General features: G+C 35.8%; 2 protein-coding genes across 3 annotated transcripts; both read right to left on the bottom strand.

The window, feature by feature from the left end:
- Nucleotides 1–2,371: 2,371 nt before the first annotated feature.
- LOC126824593 (zinc finger protein OZF) lies at nucleotides 2,372–8,304 on the bottom strand. Its single transcript, XM_050553847.1, has 2 exons — nucleotides 8,213–8,304; nucleotides 2,372–5,358 (listed from the first exon to the last, which is right to left on the bottom strand). Exon 2 carries the CDS (start codon nucleotides 5,328–5,330, stop codon nucleotides 4,032–4,034), a length of 1,299 nt encoding a protein of 432 aa, XP_050409804.1. The 5' UTR covers nucleotides 5,331–5,358; nucleotides 8,213–8,304; the 3' UTR covers nucleotides 2,372–4,031.
- Nucleotides 8,305–8,717: 413 nt separating this feature from the next.
- On the bottom strand, nucleotides 8,718–18,174 carry LOC126824271 (serine/threonine-protein phosphatase 6 regulatory ankyrin repeat subunit A). Of its 2 annotated transcripts, none has more exons than XM_050553472.2 (4): nucleotides 17,288–18,174; nucleotides 13,408–13,478; nucleotides 12,042–12,395; nucleotides 8,718–10,958 (listed from the first exon to the last, which is right to left on the bottom strand). In XM_050553472.2, exons 2-4 carry the CDS (start codon nucleotides 13,415–13,417, stop codon nucleotides 9,295–9,297), a joined length of 2,028 nt encoding a protein of 675 aa, XP_050409429.1. In that variant the 5' UTR covers nucleotides 13,418–13,478; nucleotides 17,288–18,174; the 3' UTR covers nucleotides 8,718–9,294. The 2 variants fall into 2 exon arrangements, with proteins under 2 accessions (XP_050409429.1, XP_050409435.1); XM_050553478.2 differs by lacking the exon at nucleotides 17,288–18,174 and adding an exon at nucleotides 15,461–15,565.
- Nucleotides 18,175–22,212: the final 4,038 nt, after the last annotated feature.

Here is a 22,212-nt window from a genome sequence, read left to right on the forward strand (position 1 = left end):
GTTCTTGGCATGTGATGCACGGAACTGTGGGTATTTCACTAGAAACATCAACCCTGACGTCACAAGGTCAAAAACCGCTTGTATGACCTCTGGCACGACCTATCACTACAACCGGTCTGATCGTATCGTCATGTAGTGGAGGTCATCGAAAGAATAAAAAAAAGGAAACGAAATATAGATCTGTATTTTAATCAGATTTATTTACTATTTATTGTTCTTTTTCTTTCCTGAAAGGGGGGAGGGGGGATGTTAGTTGTTAGTCCACTTTCCATGAGGGTGATACAGTTTAAGTCTTCATTTATGTGCCATATCAAATATATTGGAATATTTGATTTACTTTAGAGAGAGAGAGAGAAATGGGGTTTAACGTCCACTCGACACAAGCTAGGTCATTTCGGGACTAACATATGGTTTAATTTTATTTCAATAATTCGCTTGCGCATAGGGGTCTTTAGAAGTCGGAGGAAACCGGAGGTACCAGAGAAAACCCACGACGTTGGGCAGGCGACCCTACTCCTTGTCACGTACAACTGGGGATTCGAAACCACGCCAGTCCACTCAATGACAGACTTTATGATACAGCGCGCACACGCTAACCATTCAGCCATCCACCACCCCCCCCCCCCGATTTACTTTAGACAATTGCCCAATTGTTGTTGAATCCAAAAGTAGTTAGGTACCAGGTCTTCAAAGCTACTCTTATATTACTTTAGACAATGCAGGATATCTTCACAGCAACAAAAAGACAGAACAAATCATCAGTAGAGTGTGATCCAACAGTTTTCTGGTGTGGTTCCCCCTTGTCAGTGGTGCAGGACAGTGGGATTGGCAATGGACAACGAGGAACCCTAAGTACCGCGTGCACATTAAAGAAACCTTGATAGTTAGAATTTGATATAAGAGTAGACCGTAGCACCGCTGTTAGGGCAAAATCAAGGGGAAATAACTCTTTCTAGAATAGACGGAATCAGACCAAATTGTTTTACCAATTACTTCGAGTTACATGTATATAAATGATACAGATTTATGACTATGTACATGTCAATCAGCATTCCTCCCTAAATTCCAGTAATTTACGTTGTACTTGAATTTATTCTTGGACATCATACAGACAGAAGGGTAACCCAGAAAGTATGGGGATTTAGGATATTCAATTTGTTAAGGATTAAGCAAGGTGTTTAGGCAATGAGATATAAACCACCATTTTAATAATATATTGAGAACTACAGGTCGAGCGTATTTACAACTAGTAATTTAATAATACAAAATACAATCTAAACAGCATTTCATTTTCTATTTAAAATACATACATGTAAGATGTCAATCTGATTAAAATACATACATGTAAGATGTCAATCTGATTAAAATACATACATGTAAGATGTCAATCTGATTAAAATACATACATGTAAGATGTCAATCTGATTAAAACACATCCTATTTCGTTTCGTTTTTTATACGCCCACATTGAAATGTGGTCATGAGACGAAGAAGTCTATTCATTTTCAGTGATTTTCGATAATTACTGCCAGAGTTATGGCCCTTGATCACTTCTAAAAACCTTGTGGATGCTCTAAAGGCTAAAGTTAATATCCGATTGACTTTAAATTTATACACAGTGTTTAAGGTCATGAGACGAAGAAGCCTATTGATTTTCAGCGATTTCCGATAATTACTGCCAGAGTTATGGCCCTTGATCACTTCAAAAAATCTTGTGGACGCTCTCGAGGCCAAAGTTAATATCCGATTGACTGCAGATTGATACACAGAGTTGAAGATTTGAGACTAACAAGTATATTGATTTTCAATGAATTTTTATGACTTGGAACAGCTAAATTCATGATACAGTATTAAAAGTTTTGTATACAAAACGTTAGCATGGGGTAGAACTTTATAAAAACCAAACAAATTCTAATGGTTTTCTGAGTTGTTGCTCTTAATCAGATTTTAGTGTATTATAAATGTTTCATTACCGAAAGAAGTAAAAATATGCGACACCTCTCGTTGACTGCCCGGACGATTTAGCTGCTGTGGGCGTATGTTTCGTTGCCTGGCAACCTATCTTTATAGTTCAAAATGTAGTTTTACTTGTCTTTACTATATTAGGATCTGGAAGTGTTGTTATATTAGCAGCGTTTTGGTTGAAGTGAGGGATAAGCCAATGAAACGGTCTGTTACAGCGACTTCTTGGCGTGCCATGCAAGGAATTGTGGGTAAACCACTAGAAACGTCCACACGGATTGATTAATCAATTTCTGACGTTACAGGGTCAAAAGCCACTTGTACGACCTATGACACGACCTTCGAGTACAACTTGTCAGATCTTCTTGTAGTGTAGGCCATCGAAAGTATAAAAAAAAACGAAATGAAATAAAGATCTGTATTTTAATCAGATTGGTAAGATGTAACACAAAATGCAGACAATGGTGCACCTCACAAACTCATGGTTGAATAGATGCAGCTAAATGTCAATTAAAGTATCTATATTATAGAAATAGGTGGAGTATTTCCTTTAATCAGCCGATGTTGAACTATATGTCTTTGCTATTTACAAATTAAATACCATCTAAGGGCAGATAACTGATCGAGTCATTAATTAATTAGCATGAGGGTGGGGGTGTAATAAAGGTGAGTAATTCCTTTCATTCATAAGGCAGCGGTACAATACATGTATGTACATGTAGAAACAGAGAGAAATAGGGTTTAAAGTCCACTTGAAACAAACTAGGTCATTTTGGGACTAACACAAGGTTCAATTTTATTCAATAATTCGCTTGTGTGTAGGGGTCTTTAGCTGTGGGGGGGAAACCTGAGAACCCGGAAAAAAACCCACATGGTTGGACAGGCAACTCTACTCCTTGTCATGTACAACCAGGGCATCGAAATGCCGCCAGTTGATTCAATGACAGACTGTATGATACAGCGGGCACGTGCTAACCATTCAGCCATCCAACCCCCTGTACATGTACATGTAGAGTACTAGATTTAGAGTGTAAGACTCTAAGTACATGTACCATATACAATTACACAATGACTTTTAAATATTTGTCAGTGATATACATATCAATAAAAAATGGAAATTATGGGAAGCGATTTTCAGCTGTTACATGTAGGTGCACAATAAAAGACTCTTTGTTCAAGATTCAAGCATTCAAGGTTGATCTATACTAGTGTCTTCCCAAAAAATGACTGTAAAAATAGATGGTTCATCTCCTTTAATCAGCTGTTAGGATTTCACATGTTGATCTACACTACATATACACATGTATACAAAATATATACCAGCCATTAATTAATTCTAAGGGGAGATAATTGAGTCACTAATTAATCAGTGGGTGTGGTATAATAATACACAGCCTTCACATAAGGTGAGGGTTTCATTTCATTCATGCAGGGAATTCATTAAATCTAAGAGAAGATACACTTCTTAATCAGTGGGTGTGGTACATGTATCATGACTGTAAAAATAGATGGTTCATCTCCTTTAATCAGCTGTTAGGATTTCACATGTTGATCTACACTACATATACACATGTATACAAAATATATACCAGCCATTAATTAATTCTAAGGGGAGATAATTGAGTCACTAATTAATCAGTGGGTGTGGTATAATAATACACAGCCTTCACATAAGGTGAGGGTTTCATTTCATTCATGCAGGGAATTCATTAAATCTAAGAGAAGATACACTTCTTAATCAGTGGGTGTGGTACATGTATCATAATACAGTCTTCACATAATGGGCATTTCCTTTCATCATTGAGGAGGTTCATTCATTAAATCTAAGGGCAGATAACTGAGTCACTAATTAATCAGCGGTTGTGGTATCATAATACACACCATTTACATAAAGAGAGTGATTCCTTTCACTCATAAAGGCCATCCATTAAATCTAAGGGCAGATAACTGAGTCACTAATTAATCAGCGGTTGTGGTATCATAATACACACCATTTACATAAAGAGAGTGATTCCTTTCACTCATAAAGGCCATCCATTAAATCTAAGGGCAGATAACTGAGTCACTAATTAATCAGCTGGTGTTGTATCATAATGCACAGCCTTAACATGTCTGTTTAAATATGTTCTGATACTAAATGCTTCATCACATTGATCACACTTGTAGGGTTTTTCTCCCGTGTGAAGTCTCAAGTGTACCCTTTGACAAACGCTCTGACTGAACGATTTACCGCAAATCTCACATCTAAATGGCTTCTCTTTGGTGTGCGTTCTCTGATGTTTCATAACCGTGCTCCGGTCACTGAACGATCGCTGACAAATCTCACATTTGTAAGGCTTTTCTCCGGTGTGGACGCGGACGTGTTTTTGTAGATTGTTGCTCTGACTGAACGATTTCCCACATATGTCGCAGCAGTATGGTTTCTCCCCGGTGTGAATAATACGAATGTGTTTCTTCAGGTCGCATCGTTGTATGAATGACTTGGGGCAAACGGTACAAGCGTATGGCTTCTCTCCTGTGTGGATTTTGATATGGTTCTGTAATCCGTAATCGTGAAAAAACGCTTTGCCACAATAACTGCATTTAAAGGGCTGATCACCGGTATGGATTTTCTGGTGTCGTACGAGAACGCTCTTAAAATTAAAGGCCTTATTGCAGACATCACACTTAAAAGGGGTCTCACCAGTATGTATCACCATGTGCCGCGTAAGACGTGCGGGTTGGTTGTACGACTTACCACAAATTCCACACTCATACGAATCTTTACTGGCGTGATCATGTTTTTTGTTGTGGGTATCCAGTTCTATTTCATTTAGGAAAATTTCATCGCAAATTTCACATTTATAGATATCTTTTTGTCCAGCCTGGCCATCTTCATCATTCGTGGCTTCCTTCACTCTTTCATCCAATTCTAGAGCGATTCTATCTTCAAGTGATATTTTATCAGTTTCCTCGATTCTATGTCCATCTTGTAGGTTACCACTGCTACTTGGTCTGGAATCTACTGTAGTTTCACTTCTCATTCTTTCTAATTCCTGTTCTATTCTATTCTCAAGTAAAATTCTATCTGAATCTGTCATCGGAATTCTAGTTTCAGCACTGCTACTTGGTCTGGAATCTACTGTAGTTTCTCTTCTCATTCTTTCTAATTCCTGTTCTATTCTATTCTCAAGTAAAATTCTATCCGAATCTGTCATCGGAATTCTAGTTTCAGCATCAAGTAAAATTCTATCCGAATCTGTCATCGGAATTCTAGTTTCAGCATCCATTCTAAATTGACTGCTATGTGGCTCATGATCTCCGTCTTTGCCTTTTTCTCGGCTTTTTGAGTCTTCCTTATTTATTATTCTGTCATTATTCAAATCCATGTTTTGTTTTCTAAAAAAGTAGGGCTATCTAAAATAAATATAATATTAAAGATACATTAGTTAAAGATACATTATGTAAGATTTGGATAAAGAACTGGCCATTCTTGCTATAATAGTTCGAAAATAGATAATGTAAAATGAATAATTTGAAAATTTCATTCAAATAACTCTATTGCGAGTGAAGATTTGACAAGAGACGTGTGCAATAATTTCAACCACCGTACTGGTTGTTCAAAGCTAAGTCTCACTCCTCTATTTTTAAATTTTAAAAATCAAAATATGGCTGAACCGTTCTAATCTATTTAATTTTGGAGAAATCCCATGCCAACGAGAGTTGACTATCACCTGGATTAGTTAATTAATGTCTAATAAATACTTTATATAACATTTCAGGCCTAAAGAAAGACCTGCAATGGGCAGGTTTAGCTCTTGCATAATGTAGTTTAAGAGCTAAATATGCCTCTTGCATTTCTGTCTTTCAAATGTTATAGAAATTATTAAATAGACCTTTAATTACATAACAAGCCCAAAATCAACTCAGATGGCTTGGATACAGCTTGGATTAAACAGTCGTCCATTTAATAATTAAATCATTAAATGACTGACCAAGCTAACATTTACCGTTAATCACCAACGTCACTCCCGATGAAAGGACTGACAATCGTCACAAACTAGGTAATTCTGTGACTAACATATGTTACAATTTTATTTCAATAATTTGCTTGCACCTAAGGATCTTTTAGCAATGGGAGGAACCAGAGAAAGTCAATGTGGTTGGGCAGACTGTCCTACTCCTTGTCATCGAATTCACACCACTTTATTCAATGACAGACTTTACATGTATGAGACAATACGCACATGTTAAACCAATTGGACATTCAAGTCCCTGAAAAGGAATAGAAGAGAAATTTATCATCCACCCTCCTGTAGTTCTGAGTAGGACAACTGTAGTCATTATACTTTACCTACATGTAGGTGTCACAATGTGATTCAAATCATTATACATATACAGTTCACAAATTTAACAAGAAAACACATTAGAACGTGGACGACTCGTAACTGTGTCCAAGCAAAATGTTCCTCATAGGAAACAGCATAACATGTCCCGGGATGGTGTAGAACTGAACAATGGTACAGGGTATCCTTTATTTGGTTACCGTACCTTACATGTTTTATGTAGTTGTCTACCTGCGACTGTCTCATGTTGAAATTCCTAAAGATACATTATGTAAGATTTAGATAAAGAATTGACTGTTCTTGTCATAGTAAAGGTAAAATAACAGTATTAAAGATTTCATTCAAATTACTTCATTCTGAGTCAAGTTATCACTGTTTGTAATTTTGACAAGATGTGTGCATTATGGTAACCAGGGCACTGGTATATTCGAGACTTAGTCTCACCTTTCCATTTTTAAATCAAATTGTTAAATGACGAACCGTTCTAATCTCGTTAAAATCTTGAGTATCCGATGCCATTGAGAGTTGATAGTCTTGTTTTGTTAATAAATGTCTTATTAATAGTTTATATAACATTTCAGGCCTAAAGAAACACCTGCAATATAGGCAGATTTAGTGCTTGTATAATTTATGTTTAATTCGGAACGATGTGAACACGTACAATATCTCGATTACCGATATCCACCTCGGCTGACCCCAATCTGAATAATACGAATAAACAAAATTTACCGTCTATCCATTCTTTTATAATTCGTATCTCAAAATTTTTACAATGTACCAGTAGTAGCCTGTCCCTGGTAATGTATGGAGGTACTACAATATGATCCAATATACAAGGGAATGACAAAATTAATTTCTTGATTGTCAGATTTAAGTTTCAGGGATCCAATCAAAGCTTCATGATTTATCAATGAGATTGAGAAAATGTACATATTTAGTTATCTTAATTAGCCTATACAGTTACATACATGACATGTATATGGAAAATTGAAATCTAATAACAGTATATCTAATATTACTTATATTGAAGACCCGCATCCACCTTTGATCTATTTATTGAATGGGGACAACAGACTATTGGCTAATGGGTGGAAGAAAAAAATAACTATAAAAAAAAGCGACTTAAAAATTTGTAATTTAAAAAAAAGAAAAGAAAGCACCAGGAGCAATGCAAAAGCTCGCTAGAGGCGCCACTGATACTATTTTTATCAATGTCAAAAAAACTGACTGTAAAATGTGCCGTTTTTGTTCCGCGACTTCGGGAAGTTGTACCTGTATGAACACCAACATCGACGACCTGACGCTTTTCGTGTTGAGACAAAAACAGAGTTTGTGTCGAGTGTGGTTTGGACATCCAGAAATGCATTTACGACTTATAATTATTTCTTATATTTGGAAAAAATAAAATTATCAGGAAAAGGCAAAAATGGTGCGAGCTTTTCTCATAGAAAGACCCCTATGAAAGGAAATAAATTATATAGCCCAAATTGAAAAATTCCAATAAATAGTTAATGGTTGGATGGATGTTTCCTGAAAATTTGATGCCTAGGCCTATATCTTCAATGGTTGCTGAGAAATTGTCCTCGGTCACTTTTTTTGTAAATTTTTAAAAAAAAGACTCAGTATACTGTACTGACATCGATCAATTTTGGGTCATAAAAGTGCAATAACATTCTTATTTCTTAATCGATTTTGAATTTTTGGTGGGTTTCTTAAATGCGAGAGGGGTTGAAAACTAGTTAATATTCAATTTTAGTCAGATTCAAAAATTTAAAAAAGCATTTAATGATTGCTAGAACCAGCCAGGCCTGGTTAAAACCATGATTCGCTGACCCCGATATGAACATTACAGGCCCTAAAGCACATGGTAAAAATTTTCTTCGTAATGAATCAAGTTATGTGAGCTAAAACAACAAAATACCTACCTCTAAGTCGAGAGAAATAAATCAAAATATTACAATAAAAGAAAATTCTTTAATTTCGTCGCCATATTCTAAGGGCGAATAACTCTGTTTAGTGGACAGCTTCGTACCCACAAGCCGCAAAGTCAGTCACTTCGTATACAAATGTCAGAATGAGAAAATGGATTTTTCTTTTTATCTGCCTAGAACAAAAAGCATAGTCTTATTGATATAAGCGGACTCCCGCAAAACTTAATGAGAAACGTGCCATTGGTACCTGACTCAATGACACACCCTATGAACCGCGCGCATGCATTAAACCATTCGACCACCTGCCCCCTTATCACTGAGGTGTCCACAATATAACTGTGACTCGATAAGAGGAAGACAATTCATAGAAACTTGGATATTACACTCACATAATTCACAATTTTAATTGATAAACACCTTTATAAACAAATTTTGTTTTACCAAAACAAAGAACATTTTTATTAGAAAGTTTGTTATAACAAAAAAGATTAATTCCAGAAAAGACGAATAGAAAAAAGTTTAAAATGAAAACATAAAATTTAATAAGTAAAAATACACAATTACAAAAATAAACACTTTTCGAGCAAACAGTTAGAAGCAGCATCTTATATAAGAAAATAAACATTTTTCAAGCAAAACAGTTAGAAAATAAGTTCCAATAAGAAAGTTATTTTGTTGTTATTTTATTGATACTGTATAACCGAATTTGCCTTAAAAAAGAAAGCTAGGGGTTTAGCGTCCTACTTTTCCATAAACACTCAACATTACGAAAACAGCACAGAAAATCCTAAAGGTCAAAGTGAGTGGCGAATTAAGACCTGGGGCCTGTTTCACGAAATTTTAACTAAGATAAAATCCACATTTTAGTAATTTGATTGGATAATATTAGGTTGATTTTAGTGCTTTGGATTTTATCTTTAGTTAAGATTCCTTGAAATAGGGCCCTGTTTATTATAAACTATACAGAATAACATCTAACAAAAGTAAAAAGTGAAAGTAAAAATCGAAGCTTTATTGAACTACGTTTAGATGACGTCAATAAAAAAACGGAAGATATTATTCGTAAATAAGTAAGGTTAGGGTTGGGTAATGGATTCTAGTTTGCTTATTTCTTTTTCTAAAAATGACACTTTTTTATCTCTTTGAATTTTAGAACGTTTACAGTGTTGAAGAGGTGTTTCCCCAAACTCATTTTCAGCTTTTAAATCCATTTTCGTCGCGAGATATTTTACAGTACTCAGATTACCGAAGCGACAAGCGACATGCAATAAAATATCGCCATCTTTATATCTTATATCAAGCTTCCCGCCTTTGGATTCCAGTAATAGTTTAGTTTTCGTAAAGGGCTGTCTCTTTGATTGACAACTCATAAATAACGGCGTTTCACCAAAGTTATTTACTCGATTAGCATTTTCGGTGTCTATAAGAAAGTTAAGAATACTCTGATCCCCTTCGGAAGAGGCTACATGTAATAATCTATCCTCGTTTCCTTTATTTTTGATAACAGCATCGTCCAAAGATCTTAAATGTTTAAGTTTTTCGCAAGCATCGACTTTTGATCGGCAGCAACATGTAAAGGGCGTATTAAACTTTTTGTCTTCCAAGTTTATAAATGTATTTGGTTGGTTTTTAATTAAATATTTCACCGTTTCTACCCCACCCTCGTAACAAGCAACGTATAACAAACTCCTGTGTTCTATGTCTAGGACATTAAACTTTGCTCCACTGTCTTTCAGACTACTCAATTTTTCTATTGGCCCCTCGTTAGAACGGCAACAATAAAATGCGGGTGTTTGATCATTACTGTCACGACAGTTAACATTTACACCTTTCGTAACAAAATATTTCACGGTTTCTAAAGCACCAATCTCACAACTCACACACAACATAAATTCATCTTCAGAACGACCCTCGAGCAACTTGTCTTCAAATATGGCACCCTTTTCTCTTAAAAAATTAATTTTACGGATAGGTTCTTTTTTAGATGCGATACAATACAACAAGGGCGATGTGCCAATTTCATCTGTACAATTTACAATTGCGCCATTTTCTTTAACTAGCAATTCAACGGTTTCTAACGTAGCTTCCTCACATGCTTTAAGAAACAAGTCATTTTCATCGTGAATATCAATTTTGGCCCCCTTGGCCTCCAGTAGCTGGATTTTTTTAACGGAGTCAATGGCCGAAAGATAGCAATAATGCAAGGGAACGAAGCCATTGTCCAATTGTTCGTTAACATTTATACCGGGATATAACTTGGTAAGCGTATCAACAACCTCGAATGTGCTGAAGAAACATGCCAAATGTAATACATATTTAGTTATTTTCTTAACGTCTGACTTCCCTACAATTAGCTGTATTTTTTCTGTCGTTTGTTTCTCGGACAACACGCAGCATATAAGCATTCTTTCATAATCATCATAGTTGCATTTAGTCGAACGCTCACCTAGATATTTAAACAAATAGTTAACGGTTTCTAGTTCACCAAATTTACAACATGCGTATACTAAATCTTTAATAGATGTTTCATCAAGTTCTTCGCCTAAATCTAAGATATATTTTAATTTATTGACAGAATCTACCGACGAAATGCAGCAATAAAATATGGGTGTCCTGGATGATGAATCCTTTTGGATTACATCTTCTGGCTTTGCAATGAGCTTCTTTACATCGCTTAACGTTCCTGTACGGCAGACTTCGTGTGATTTTATATCACTCATTGTCAGCTCGTCAGGAGGATCTGAAAACAAACAATATCCTGAGTTTAATTCTCATCGCTCCAGAAAATTAAAATATTTTGCAGATATATTCGTCGCCCCTGTCGGCCCGTCGGTTTGTCCGTCCGTCGTCAACAATATTGTTCATTAAATCGATAGAGACTAGAGTTTTTGGCGGATTGTTTTGTCAAATTTGATGATTTGAAGATACCACCAGCAGATTATCCCTATCGAATTTCACCTTATTCCGATTTTCCATTTTTGAATTACTGCCCTTGTAATTCTCACATCGCGATTTCTCTTTAACGCTAGTTTGTGACGTGAAGCAATGTGGTCGCGAAAAGACAAATGTTGCGTGGCTTTCCGTTCAGGAATAGGCCTAATGTCTCTTTTGCTAAAAAAAAATCGACGAATGTCATAGAGATTATACATGTAGTTTTTAACAAATTATTTACAAAAATTGGTTTGAAGCGCTTAGGACATGAGAGGGTGAAAGGTCTACCGTTTCAGAGTTATCACTTCTTTGCCAAAAAAACCCAGGAACAAGACAGAAGCTAAAGTTTTAACGGAATTTTTCAAAACAATAACGTGGCGCATTGGGGTTATTAGAGGACGAGCCCTACCAATATTTAACATTCCGCGACCTTTCGTACCAGATTTATGACCCTTTTCCTAACAGTTTCAACGGACTTTTCATGCTTGTTATCATGATAGAGATCGGATTTCCTGCAGGATTCTTCTGGTCACATTTGGTCAACGCTTTGCTTAGCTATCTTATGTGAATATGCGAGAGGATAGTCTGTCTACGTTCAAAACTTTAAGGATCTATTTAAGTTGCTTTGCTAGAGTGATTGTTATCTTGCTTTTCCCGTCACTAAATGCCTTACAAAAAATAATTTTACTATAATGGTTTTATTCAAAATATCATCAAATCACAGAGTTTGTATTTGTACATAAGAAGGCAGCTTTAAATCCAAATTTGTTTTCAGTGTTTTTAATTACAGCATGAACTGCATTTCACAGTTCAGTAATTTGCTTGTACACATAGGCTCATAGTTTCACAAGTCATTGAAAATTAAATTACAGTTAAACTGTTAAATTCTGACCTAATTCAAGTCGTTCTTTAACTGTTTTGTAACCATTTTGGTACAGCACATCCAGAAAAACAGTAAAGGCTTTTTCTCCTCTATGGCATAAGATGTCTAAGAGCTTTCTTGTGGCTGCCTTTGTGCCGTTATTAGTCAGTTCTATCTGTACAGACTCCATATCATCATCGTCAATTATAGATTCAGAAAACAAGTCGTCGGTCAAATACTTGACATTGAGTTGTTGTACAAGAAACGAATATTCTCGACAAATTTTTGCTTTGTCCAAAAGAGGCATTAACTCTCTGCTGATCTTCAATAATTTTGCAGAACTACTCGTTTCAGTAGCGGAATGTTTCCGTTTACGTCCTGTACCTGCAATAGCACAATCGAAACATTAAAAGGTACGGTAGTGTACTGGAGAACTGCGTAGCAAAATTATATATAGACAGTCTAGACGATACAAAATTAAAACGGAAATCGAAATAAATTCCTAACATTAAATCAAAATGTTACAGTAAAAGCACACTATTGTAGGGACGTTCCAACATACATCACCGCGTCACGTTATTTGAATATGAATAAATAAATAAAACTTAAAGATACATTATAGGAGATTAGATAAAAAGCTGGCAGTTCTCACTATTATAGTTAAAAACTGAATAATGTAAAGGGAATTTGCTGAAAAATTCAGTCAAATTACTCCACTCCGAACCGAGAATTTAGCGATTGAATTTTCGGTCTATTCTCGATCATCATTACTAAAGTCGCTACGATAAAAATCATAGTCTCCATTATCCATTTCATGATTTAATCATGAATGAAAGTTGAGCACCAAATCGGATTCTTATCCAGTAAATATCGCAGGCTAGCGATGGCATCGAGCATTGATTATGGTGTGGATAAGTTAATTAATGTCTAATTAATAATTTAGATAACATTTCCGGCCTAAAGAAAGACCTGCAATAGCAGATTTAGCTCTTGCATAATGTATGTTTAAATAAATAAATAAACTCTGCTGTTTACATTCTGATTAAACATGATCTCTAGTCAATCTCAATTGTTATTTAAAAGAAAGGCAAATTTCGTTTCGTTGTATATAATTTCATTGAACTCTACAATAAACAGTTAGGTCTAAATATTAAGGTCACCTGCAGATTATGTCACGAGATACAAACAGGACTAGCGCTAACCCTAGACCTAACCCTAACCCACCGTCTCGTTAACAATCACGTGCTCTGACCCTATTTACATCTGGCGACCTTCACGAAATGTGCCGGCGGCTTTAATATTTAGACTTTACTATCAAAAAGGCCGAATGATCATATTTTGTCGGCGATATTACTACTAACAAACGAACGACAATGTGTGATGTTATTTTACCTACCAGTTGCCATTTTGAAACTTGATTTCGTGTTTCAGCTTATCAGTTCCAGAACGATGTCTTTGTGAATATTTCTGAAAACAGTGGATAAAAAAAAGTCAGCTCGCTCTTTCAACTGACCAATACAATCGACTGACATTTCAAAGCATATTTTAAGCTCTCTTTTACAGGTAGGATCCGTGGTGACTCAGTGAGTGGGACACTATGGCTCGCTAACTGGAAGGTTTCGGGTTCGCTAATTGGTGTTGGCATGACAAGCAACAGTGTCTAGTCGTTCGGATGGTACGATACACCGATATACACATTGGCGTGCACGTAAAAGAACCCCTGACAGTTGGTATAGGAGTGGGCCGTAGTGCCACTGTCCGGATAAAATTCCCACATACTGTATGTATAGCGCATGCCCGTCTTCATTAGCCCAGTCGGTGCAGAAAATTACAACGTTACACCCAAGTTCATTTCTGTTAAATGTATAGGATATTTTCAAAAGATATGATGTGGTTTTAATGTTCTCGAATACAAGTAGATACATATGACATGATTTTAAAGTAGATACAAAGACATCGTGGTCGAGTATGTCCTGTATTTGTCCATATATAGAAATTGTAACATCTAGATTGCCAGAGGTTTAGAATAGACTCACAATAGGACCATTCATTTATACATCATATAAAACATTAAAAGATATGAAATGAAATGAAATGTCGTTTTTACGTGCACGCCAGCATGTACACGGATTAGCGAGCCAACGTTTTACTCACTTAGCCACCATGGCCCCTAAATTACAAAGATAAATAATAAAATTAAAGTCATCGAAATAACCCTTCTTTCTCCCCAAAAATAATGAATTAAATTACAAAGATAACTAATAACACAACAAAGAAAAAGAATATAATTTAAAATCATACATATAGGTCACATAATGATTGTACATTTGTACATACACCTATGTATGATAGCCGAATGGTTTGTTTGTGGATATTATACAGCCAAAGCCAATTACTGTATTATATAAAAGTTTTAATTTCAACATATGTTGTGTTATACCGGAAAATTAAAGAAAAAATAGCAGTGGGAGGAAACTGGGGGACCCGGAGAAAACCCACGATACTGGACAGGCGACCATACTCCTTGTCACGCACAACCGGGGAATCGAAACCCTGCCAGTTGACTCAATGACAGACTTTATGATACAGCGCACACGTGCTAACCATTCAGCCATCCACCTCCCCCCCCCCCTCTTACATAACAACATTTATTAAAGAGCCCCGGTAGCTCAGTGAGGAATCGAAACCCCTGGGAATCGAAACCACGCCATTTGACTCAATATCAGACCTTAAATTGATAAAGCTAATGAAGACGGGCATATGCCATTATGCCCGGACAGCGGCGCTCTGTACAGCCTACTCTTATATCGAATTCCAGCTGCCAAGGGTTACTTTATGTGCACGCCAATGTGAACATGGGACCTCGGTTTTTCGTCCCATCCGAACTGAGATGGTGTTCATATACATTTATCCTAATATTCTTTCATCCTCACTGTTTAGATACAAATAATAAGTGCGGTTAACCGTAAACCATCGTCTGCTAAGTCGTTGCATCTTGCATAATGACACATATTTAAACACAGGTGAGAAATCTAGGTCATAATTTAGTACAGTGAAAAGGGCAATTCAAAATGCGGAGGGGATGATTTTTGTTCGTTTGTTAGTCATCTCCTTCATATTGGTTATTGATGATTTAAATAAAACTATTGACTTTAACGCTCATGATTTTGATAAGTTAGAAAATTCTGTTTATTTAGAAAATTTTAACTTGGTTAGTGAATCTTTTGTTTTAAAGCTAATTAAGTCGTCTGCTCCTACATCTTGTTCATTAGATCATGTTCCGACTCCTGTTCTTTAGGACTGTCTAGACGAAGTTATTCCAGTTTTTACCAATATTATTAATTCTTGTATATCATCCTCTACTATTCCCAACGTTTTCAAACAAGCTTATGTTAACCCTTTAATTAAAAAGTCTATACTGGATCCTAATTTTTATAAAAATTACAGACCTGTCTCTAACTTAAGTTTTATTTCTAAAATATTGGAGAAATGTATTGCTTCTCAGATAAAGGCCCATCTAGATGATAACTGTTTGTATGAACCATTTCAAAGTACGATATGAACACTAAATGTGAGTTTTGATCTTAAATAAATATATAAAGATGCTTTTCTCCTCAAATTCTTCGAATCTTACTTTCGATTTTGATTCTAATAGCATTATATCTTTTTATTAAGTGTTTGTAAATTTCCAGGTAATACCTTTTTAATTTTCGGTTTCTATGGTGTTCTATTTCGGCCACTTCCCGCGTCGCGAGTCGCCCTTTTCAATGTTAAGCTATAGGGAAAAAAAGCGGCGTTGGCTTTTTAACACAACGTTGCCCTTATTATAGAAATGTCTTGTTATATAAAGGATAATGGCAGTTCCTTATGTCCAATATAAATCAATGTATTGAAGATAAAATACCAAACGGCAAATAAACTGCAAATGAATTCTCCTTGTACACGAGCATAAGGAAAGGCGACGCACGACGCGTCGCGGTTTTTTGGGCGACGTCGTGTTCAAAACCCGACGTCGCTTTTTTCCCCTATAGCTTAACATTGAAAAAGGAGACGCACGACGCACGACGCGAAGTTTGCGTCGCGCGTCGCTTTTTTCAAAGGCGACGCGCGACGTGGCCGAAATAGAACACCATAGTTTTCAGCGAATTGTACTTTCGATACACCCCTAGCCATCCATACGATTTAAAATATTTTTATAGATTGTTTAGAGTAAATATCCAGATAATACTTTATTTACATAAAGAATATATAGTGCAGCCATATATCAAATGAGACACTTTAAGTGTGTTAGATCAACTATAATCGTCAAATGTGATGGGGTTAACGTCCTATTGTTCTGCTCCGGCTAGGCTAATAAAGACAAGCATATGCCGGAAATTTGCCCGGACAGCGGTGCTACGGCCTTCTCTTATATCGAATTCCGACTCCCAAGGTATACACGGGACCCCGGTTTTTAGTCCCATTCGAACCGAGATTGTGTTCATATACATTTATCCGAACATTTTTTCACACTCACTGTTTAGATACAAATAATAAGTGCATCGTCTGCTACAGTCGTTGCATCCTCCATATTGGCATAATAAATTTAGGTCATATTTTAGTAAAGTGAAAAAGGAAACTAAAAAAGTGGAGGGGATGATTGTTAGTTTGTTAGTCGCCTCCTTAATATGGGTTAACCGGTAACCCACTAATGGACAGGGTTCAAAATTGTTCTGTTTTTTTTTACTGATATTGCAGAATATAGGTAATTGAGAACAAAGTTTTATTTATATCCCAAAACATTCGTTGTTCATAATTCTGTCTCTATAAAGAGGCAGTTCCTATTACTTGTATAAGTATTTTATTATGCATTGAATGATGAATTGATGGAAAATAAATCTAATATTTTTGACTATTAACATTTGTTTTTCGTTGCATTAAATGTTTCAGTCAGTAGTCTTAACGGTTGATATGCAACACACGCCCACGTTTTGCCAGAGATAGATGGAAAGAATGGTTCGCGCTATCAAAACTTCAATGCTTCGCGCCAAATTGGAAAAAAAATATGTTAAAAACTGTATAGCCTCTATCGCGTTCACAATGTTTTTGGCAAAGGTGTGTGTTTATTGGGAGGGGTTAAGATAATCTTCATCTTATAATAGTAAGTCAATAACCTGGATTTCATTCAATAATTATATGTGAAAATCATGTATAAAGCTCTCTTTCAAAATGTATATCAATTATTTTTTATTTGTAATGAAAATTTAGATATATTATTATACGGATACATCACTTACCTTGTAAAAAGTCTGAGGTGAGCACACCGGTCTAGGTGAATTAGTTTTACCTTCCTTGTATGAAGTATCTGCTTAGAGAGCGCATGACTTCGAAAGTGTTGACACATTTATAGGGTGACCCACCATAAATAAATATCTCCAAATATCTCGACAATTACGCCACAATATTTATATATATGCCAAGCCTCAAATCAGTTTCACACAATTATAGTCACTAAATAAACGATCATGTTGTACTTAATAAGCTATGACCATTAATCATCTATAAATACTAGACTGAAAACTGGTTCCAAGTTGCGTCCATAACATCCAGACACTTTTGAGTAAAAGATAGGTTACGTGCCCTTGTTTTGAAATTAGTCTCGCTTAACCAGTCTATCGACCATTCTACGTCTGATTGACAGGTCGGGATAATCAAGACTACTTTTTTACGAAACATAACAGAAAGCTAGAACAAGAAATTGAATTTAGAAATAAGCACTTTAGACAACTCAACAATTGTTTTAAGAAACTTGTAAAAGTAAAATGAAACTACTGCTAGTATCATGTTCCTGCTAAAGAAAGTGATTCAGAGATAGTATTTGTACTAAACCAAAAGATGCCGCTCTTAACGGTACAGTTAATGATAAAGCAATTTAAAAAATAAAACAAACGTAATTACTAAAGCTGCTGTAATAACCAAGAAGCTAAATTTTACTGCTATTCAAAATCGTCAACAATAGATTTTTTACGGCTGTAATAGTTGATATATTTGTAGAGAATTGCACGTGCCATGGCTATTTATCGACTCAAAGCGAGTGCGGGGTAGTCAGAAATCAGTTCGAGACACGCAACTGAAGCGTGCACATTTAGCCGTGTCGAGACCAACTTTCTGTAAAGTGCACGGGTCATCCTAATTTAATACTTTTTTGAATAGTTACAGTTGGAAATGGCGCCCACTCTATATCTGGGGTATATTTTTGAATCGTAACAAACATTTATTATAGGATGGGATTGATTTTATTTTCCTTGTTTGAAGTTATTGCTAAGAGAGCGCATGTCTTGCGTTAGTATTCATCCTTAAGATATTTTTAAATATCTACAATTAGAAATCGCGCCACTCTGTATTTGGGGTATTTCTGTTTGCCGGTATATTAGATTCAAAATTCGAAATTTGTTAAAGTTGTGCCATCGTCTAATTTCTAACTTCTATTTATGTAATTTTTAAATTAAGACAATGTATAATCCAATTTCATTATTAGTTCAGCGTAAATTTTAATTCTATTTCATCTTTTTTATTAATATACGAAAAATGTCTTCTTAATTGGCGCTTGTATATAACCTGAACATCTAACAAATTTAATATAAATGACTCGTTGGTTGAACGGAGTGTTAACATTGGAAACAACATTAAACGTGATATAGTTTTCAAAATACTATGTCAAATAGGCTATACGACATTTGTTCATTTTTTTTTTGTAGACAAGTTCTGGATTTGGAGATCTTTATTTGATTTGTTTTACAGTTGAGCCAATTAATATTGGTAGTAAATTACCACATTATCTAGGATTAGAATCAATATACCTTATCCGAATGTTCTGAAGGTCATTTCACATGGACAGTTGGAAGTAGATCACATACTATATCCCTACTATAGAAACCATTATTATTAAACTGAACACAAGGAGGGGTGGGGGTAAAAATATCTTGTTGCCCAGAAACTGGAATAATATATATACATCAAGCAACCAGAAGGTTAGCGGAAAACGCCAACGTTACATTACTTGCGTTAATTACGATGTCGCTTTAGAAAAATAAAATGGGGTTTAACGTCCCATGTAACACTACAGATAACAGAAGATAAGCATAATTGATAAGACCTTTATTAAGAACATGAATTAATAGGCATAAATCGGGAGGAGCTCTATTCCAAGTCTGACTTACTGTCAGTAAATTCCTGCTTATATAGCGTACGACATTTAGGAAAAATGGACAAGAGTGAATGATCATATATGGTATTGTTTATTTATCAGATTATGGTATTCAAGTTCCATCCTATCGGACTAGAAGCAGTGATGGGGTGAAGTTGCGACGCTTTTCCCACAAAACACATGGAAAACAAACCAGTGAGTTGTATGGCGATCGCGCCTTCAGTCGTGCCGCGCCTACTCTCTGGAATGAGCTGCCACTAAGACTTAGATCACTCACCAAATTCAGCTTGTTTAAATCCAACCTCAAAACATATTTATTCAATTAGGCAATAACTACTAGTCAATCTAATGTTTTTATAGGCATACATTTGTATATCTTGAATTAAGATTTTTTATGAGTTATTGATAGTGTTTATTCACTTATTATTATGTATATACTATGTGTAGTACGCCCATGTAAAGACGGTTGAGACAATTTGTGTGTAACGGTCTATAAACAATATATATTATTATTATTATTATTATCTGTAATTGCACTGCGTATTTCCTTTGAAGTCATTATCATGTCATGGTATGATGCACTGATCACTACTACATTCGCTTTAGGTTCTGCCGGGTGTTATACACAGATCATGTGTAGCTTGTAATGGATATATGGGATTAATTACATGTTTAATTAGATCATCGCCAGTTCGTGCCTTAACAGAAGTTTAGACAGAGTTGAAACGTCAATATCATATATTACCAAAACCCAGCAGAGGTCATAAAGTTCTATGCACCTAAATGATCGTTTAATTTGATAAAAGGTATGTATCACTTTGTCACACCCATTGTTCTGCACCGACCGGGATAATGAAGACGGGCATACGTCATACTTAATTTTTATAAATGTTTATATCGTTGGATAGAGGAACTCAAGGCAAAATGATTGGTTAATACACAAATTCGAATTTCTAAAGTTCGCAATAGACAGATGTTCGCTGAAGTTGTACGTGACAAGGAGTAGGGTCGCCTGCGCGTAGGGGTCTTTAGCAGTGGGAGGAAACCGGATGACCCGGAGAAAACCCACGAGGCTGGACAGGCAACCCTACTTCTTGTCACGTACAACCTGGGATTCGAAAAGACAATTAAGCATATAATTACATAAAATAAAGTATTAATAATATATGTACTAATAATAAACATATAATTAAATAAAATAAAGTATTAATGACATAAGTTTATAGCATCCAATTTAGTTAAACACTAATTATTGTTTGTAACAGCCTGGTGCACACTATGCGACAACATCAGCGACGAGTTTGGAGACAAATATCGCCGCAATATAAGTGGATTGAGCACACTACACGACGACTTTGGCGATCACGAATAAAAACCCATGTCGCGTGCTTCGTCATGTGACGCCACTAAATGCATTTTAGTCGTCATCGCGTTGAATTCTTCAATTATAAAATATTGTTTTGTACAAGATGATCAGGAGGCAGCGTAGCCGTCTTAGTACAGCGCCGGTCGAGTGCAGTGCGACCGACTGCGCACACTAGGCGAGCTTTTGATTTTTCATCGTCGGCGACTGAAATCGCGTATGTCGTCGCGTAGTGTGCGCCAGGCTTAAAGACGCAGCCCTCACATTACTTGCTAATACTCTTCAATACAGCTTATACCATAATTAAGGAAGCGTTTAGAATAATCATTAAAACAACAAGAGGGATTATAAGATTTCAATTATACAATTAACCACTAATTATTACATTACTCCCTCTGCTCCTTTAGCTTTGTGTCATCATAAGCTGTAAAATACAAATATTCATAATTTCAAACAATATTATTATATTATGTTCATGACGACATTTATTTTAAGAGTATAATCTATGATACTTGGGTTTAAGAAGATACTTATATATATATATATATATATACTCTTAAAATAAATATATATATAAGTATCTTCTTAAACCCAAGTATCATAGATTATACTCTTAAAATAAATGTCGTCATGAACATAATATAATAATCGAACATGAATATAATATGTACAATAATTCGCATGTTTTACGAATGAATGCCCCACGTTATAATTCATTATATTTGATTCGGATTTCACTTTCAAATTTGGCAGTGGATATAAAAATCTTTGGTGTTGTACCAAAATATACGTGTTAAAAGGTTGTTTTAGAATATATCGTAATTTAAAAAACTTGAAACCATGAAATGTTGATTTTATTTGTAACTGAAGCGGGTTGTTCATTCAGTTTATTTATTATTTGAAAGCTTGGTCAAGATATTAATAAAAAAAGTAACTTCTAGTAAAATTCCAATAATCAAAACTAATAATAATATTGTCTGATAAGGGCGATTTAGGTTGGTAATGAACGGATGGTAGTATTTTTTCTCTGCTGCAGCACTGATTGCTCTTCCTCCATAATGAATTACATGTTCTAAGCCATCATCACCTTTTTGTCCACGTATAAAGCCGACCTCGTAACCCGATGCATCTGTTGTTAAAATAAATGGATTGTTCAGTGTGTCTTGTCGCCTTGTGGTAACCATTGGTCTACCAGTTCGGGGGGGGGGGGGGATCGTCCGTGGTGTTAGTGGGCCGAAAGCATTGCTGAAGCCTGTAGATGGTCCGAACATTGACCTGGAAGTGATTGGCAACGGCTTGGGCAGTGTGGCCAGCGTCGAGTCTTCCAAGTTCCTGGTTCCTCTGAGCTGTCGTGAATCGTGACATGCTGCTAACGTTGTAGTGTGAATGATTCAACCAGGTATAGGGGTGCATTTTATAGGGCTGGTCCCGGTGAACAGCACGTGCAGCATGAGTTACATGAAAATCACGGAGAACCCATGACAATCTCAGAAGTCAGGTTGCGTTTTTGAGCACATTTCCTGGGTTCAATTCTGTGTTTGGGAAAGAGCCTTATTGCTCAGGTAAAGTTGGAGATGTGGTCACAAATATACAATAAAAACATCTGGCAAGTTTTATGCAATGCGTCTATTCAGAGCATGGCTGTCGGTAAT

This window comes from Patella vulgata, chromosome 1 (genome assembly GCF_932274485.2).
Source record: "Patella vulgata chromosome 1, xgPatVulg1.2, whole genome shotgun sequence".
NCBI lineage: Eukaryota > Metazoa > Mollusca > Gastropoda > Patellidae > Patella > Patella vulgata.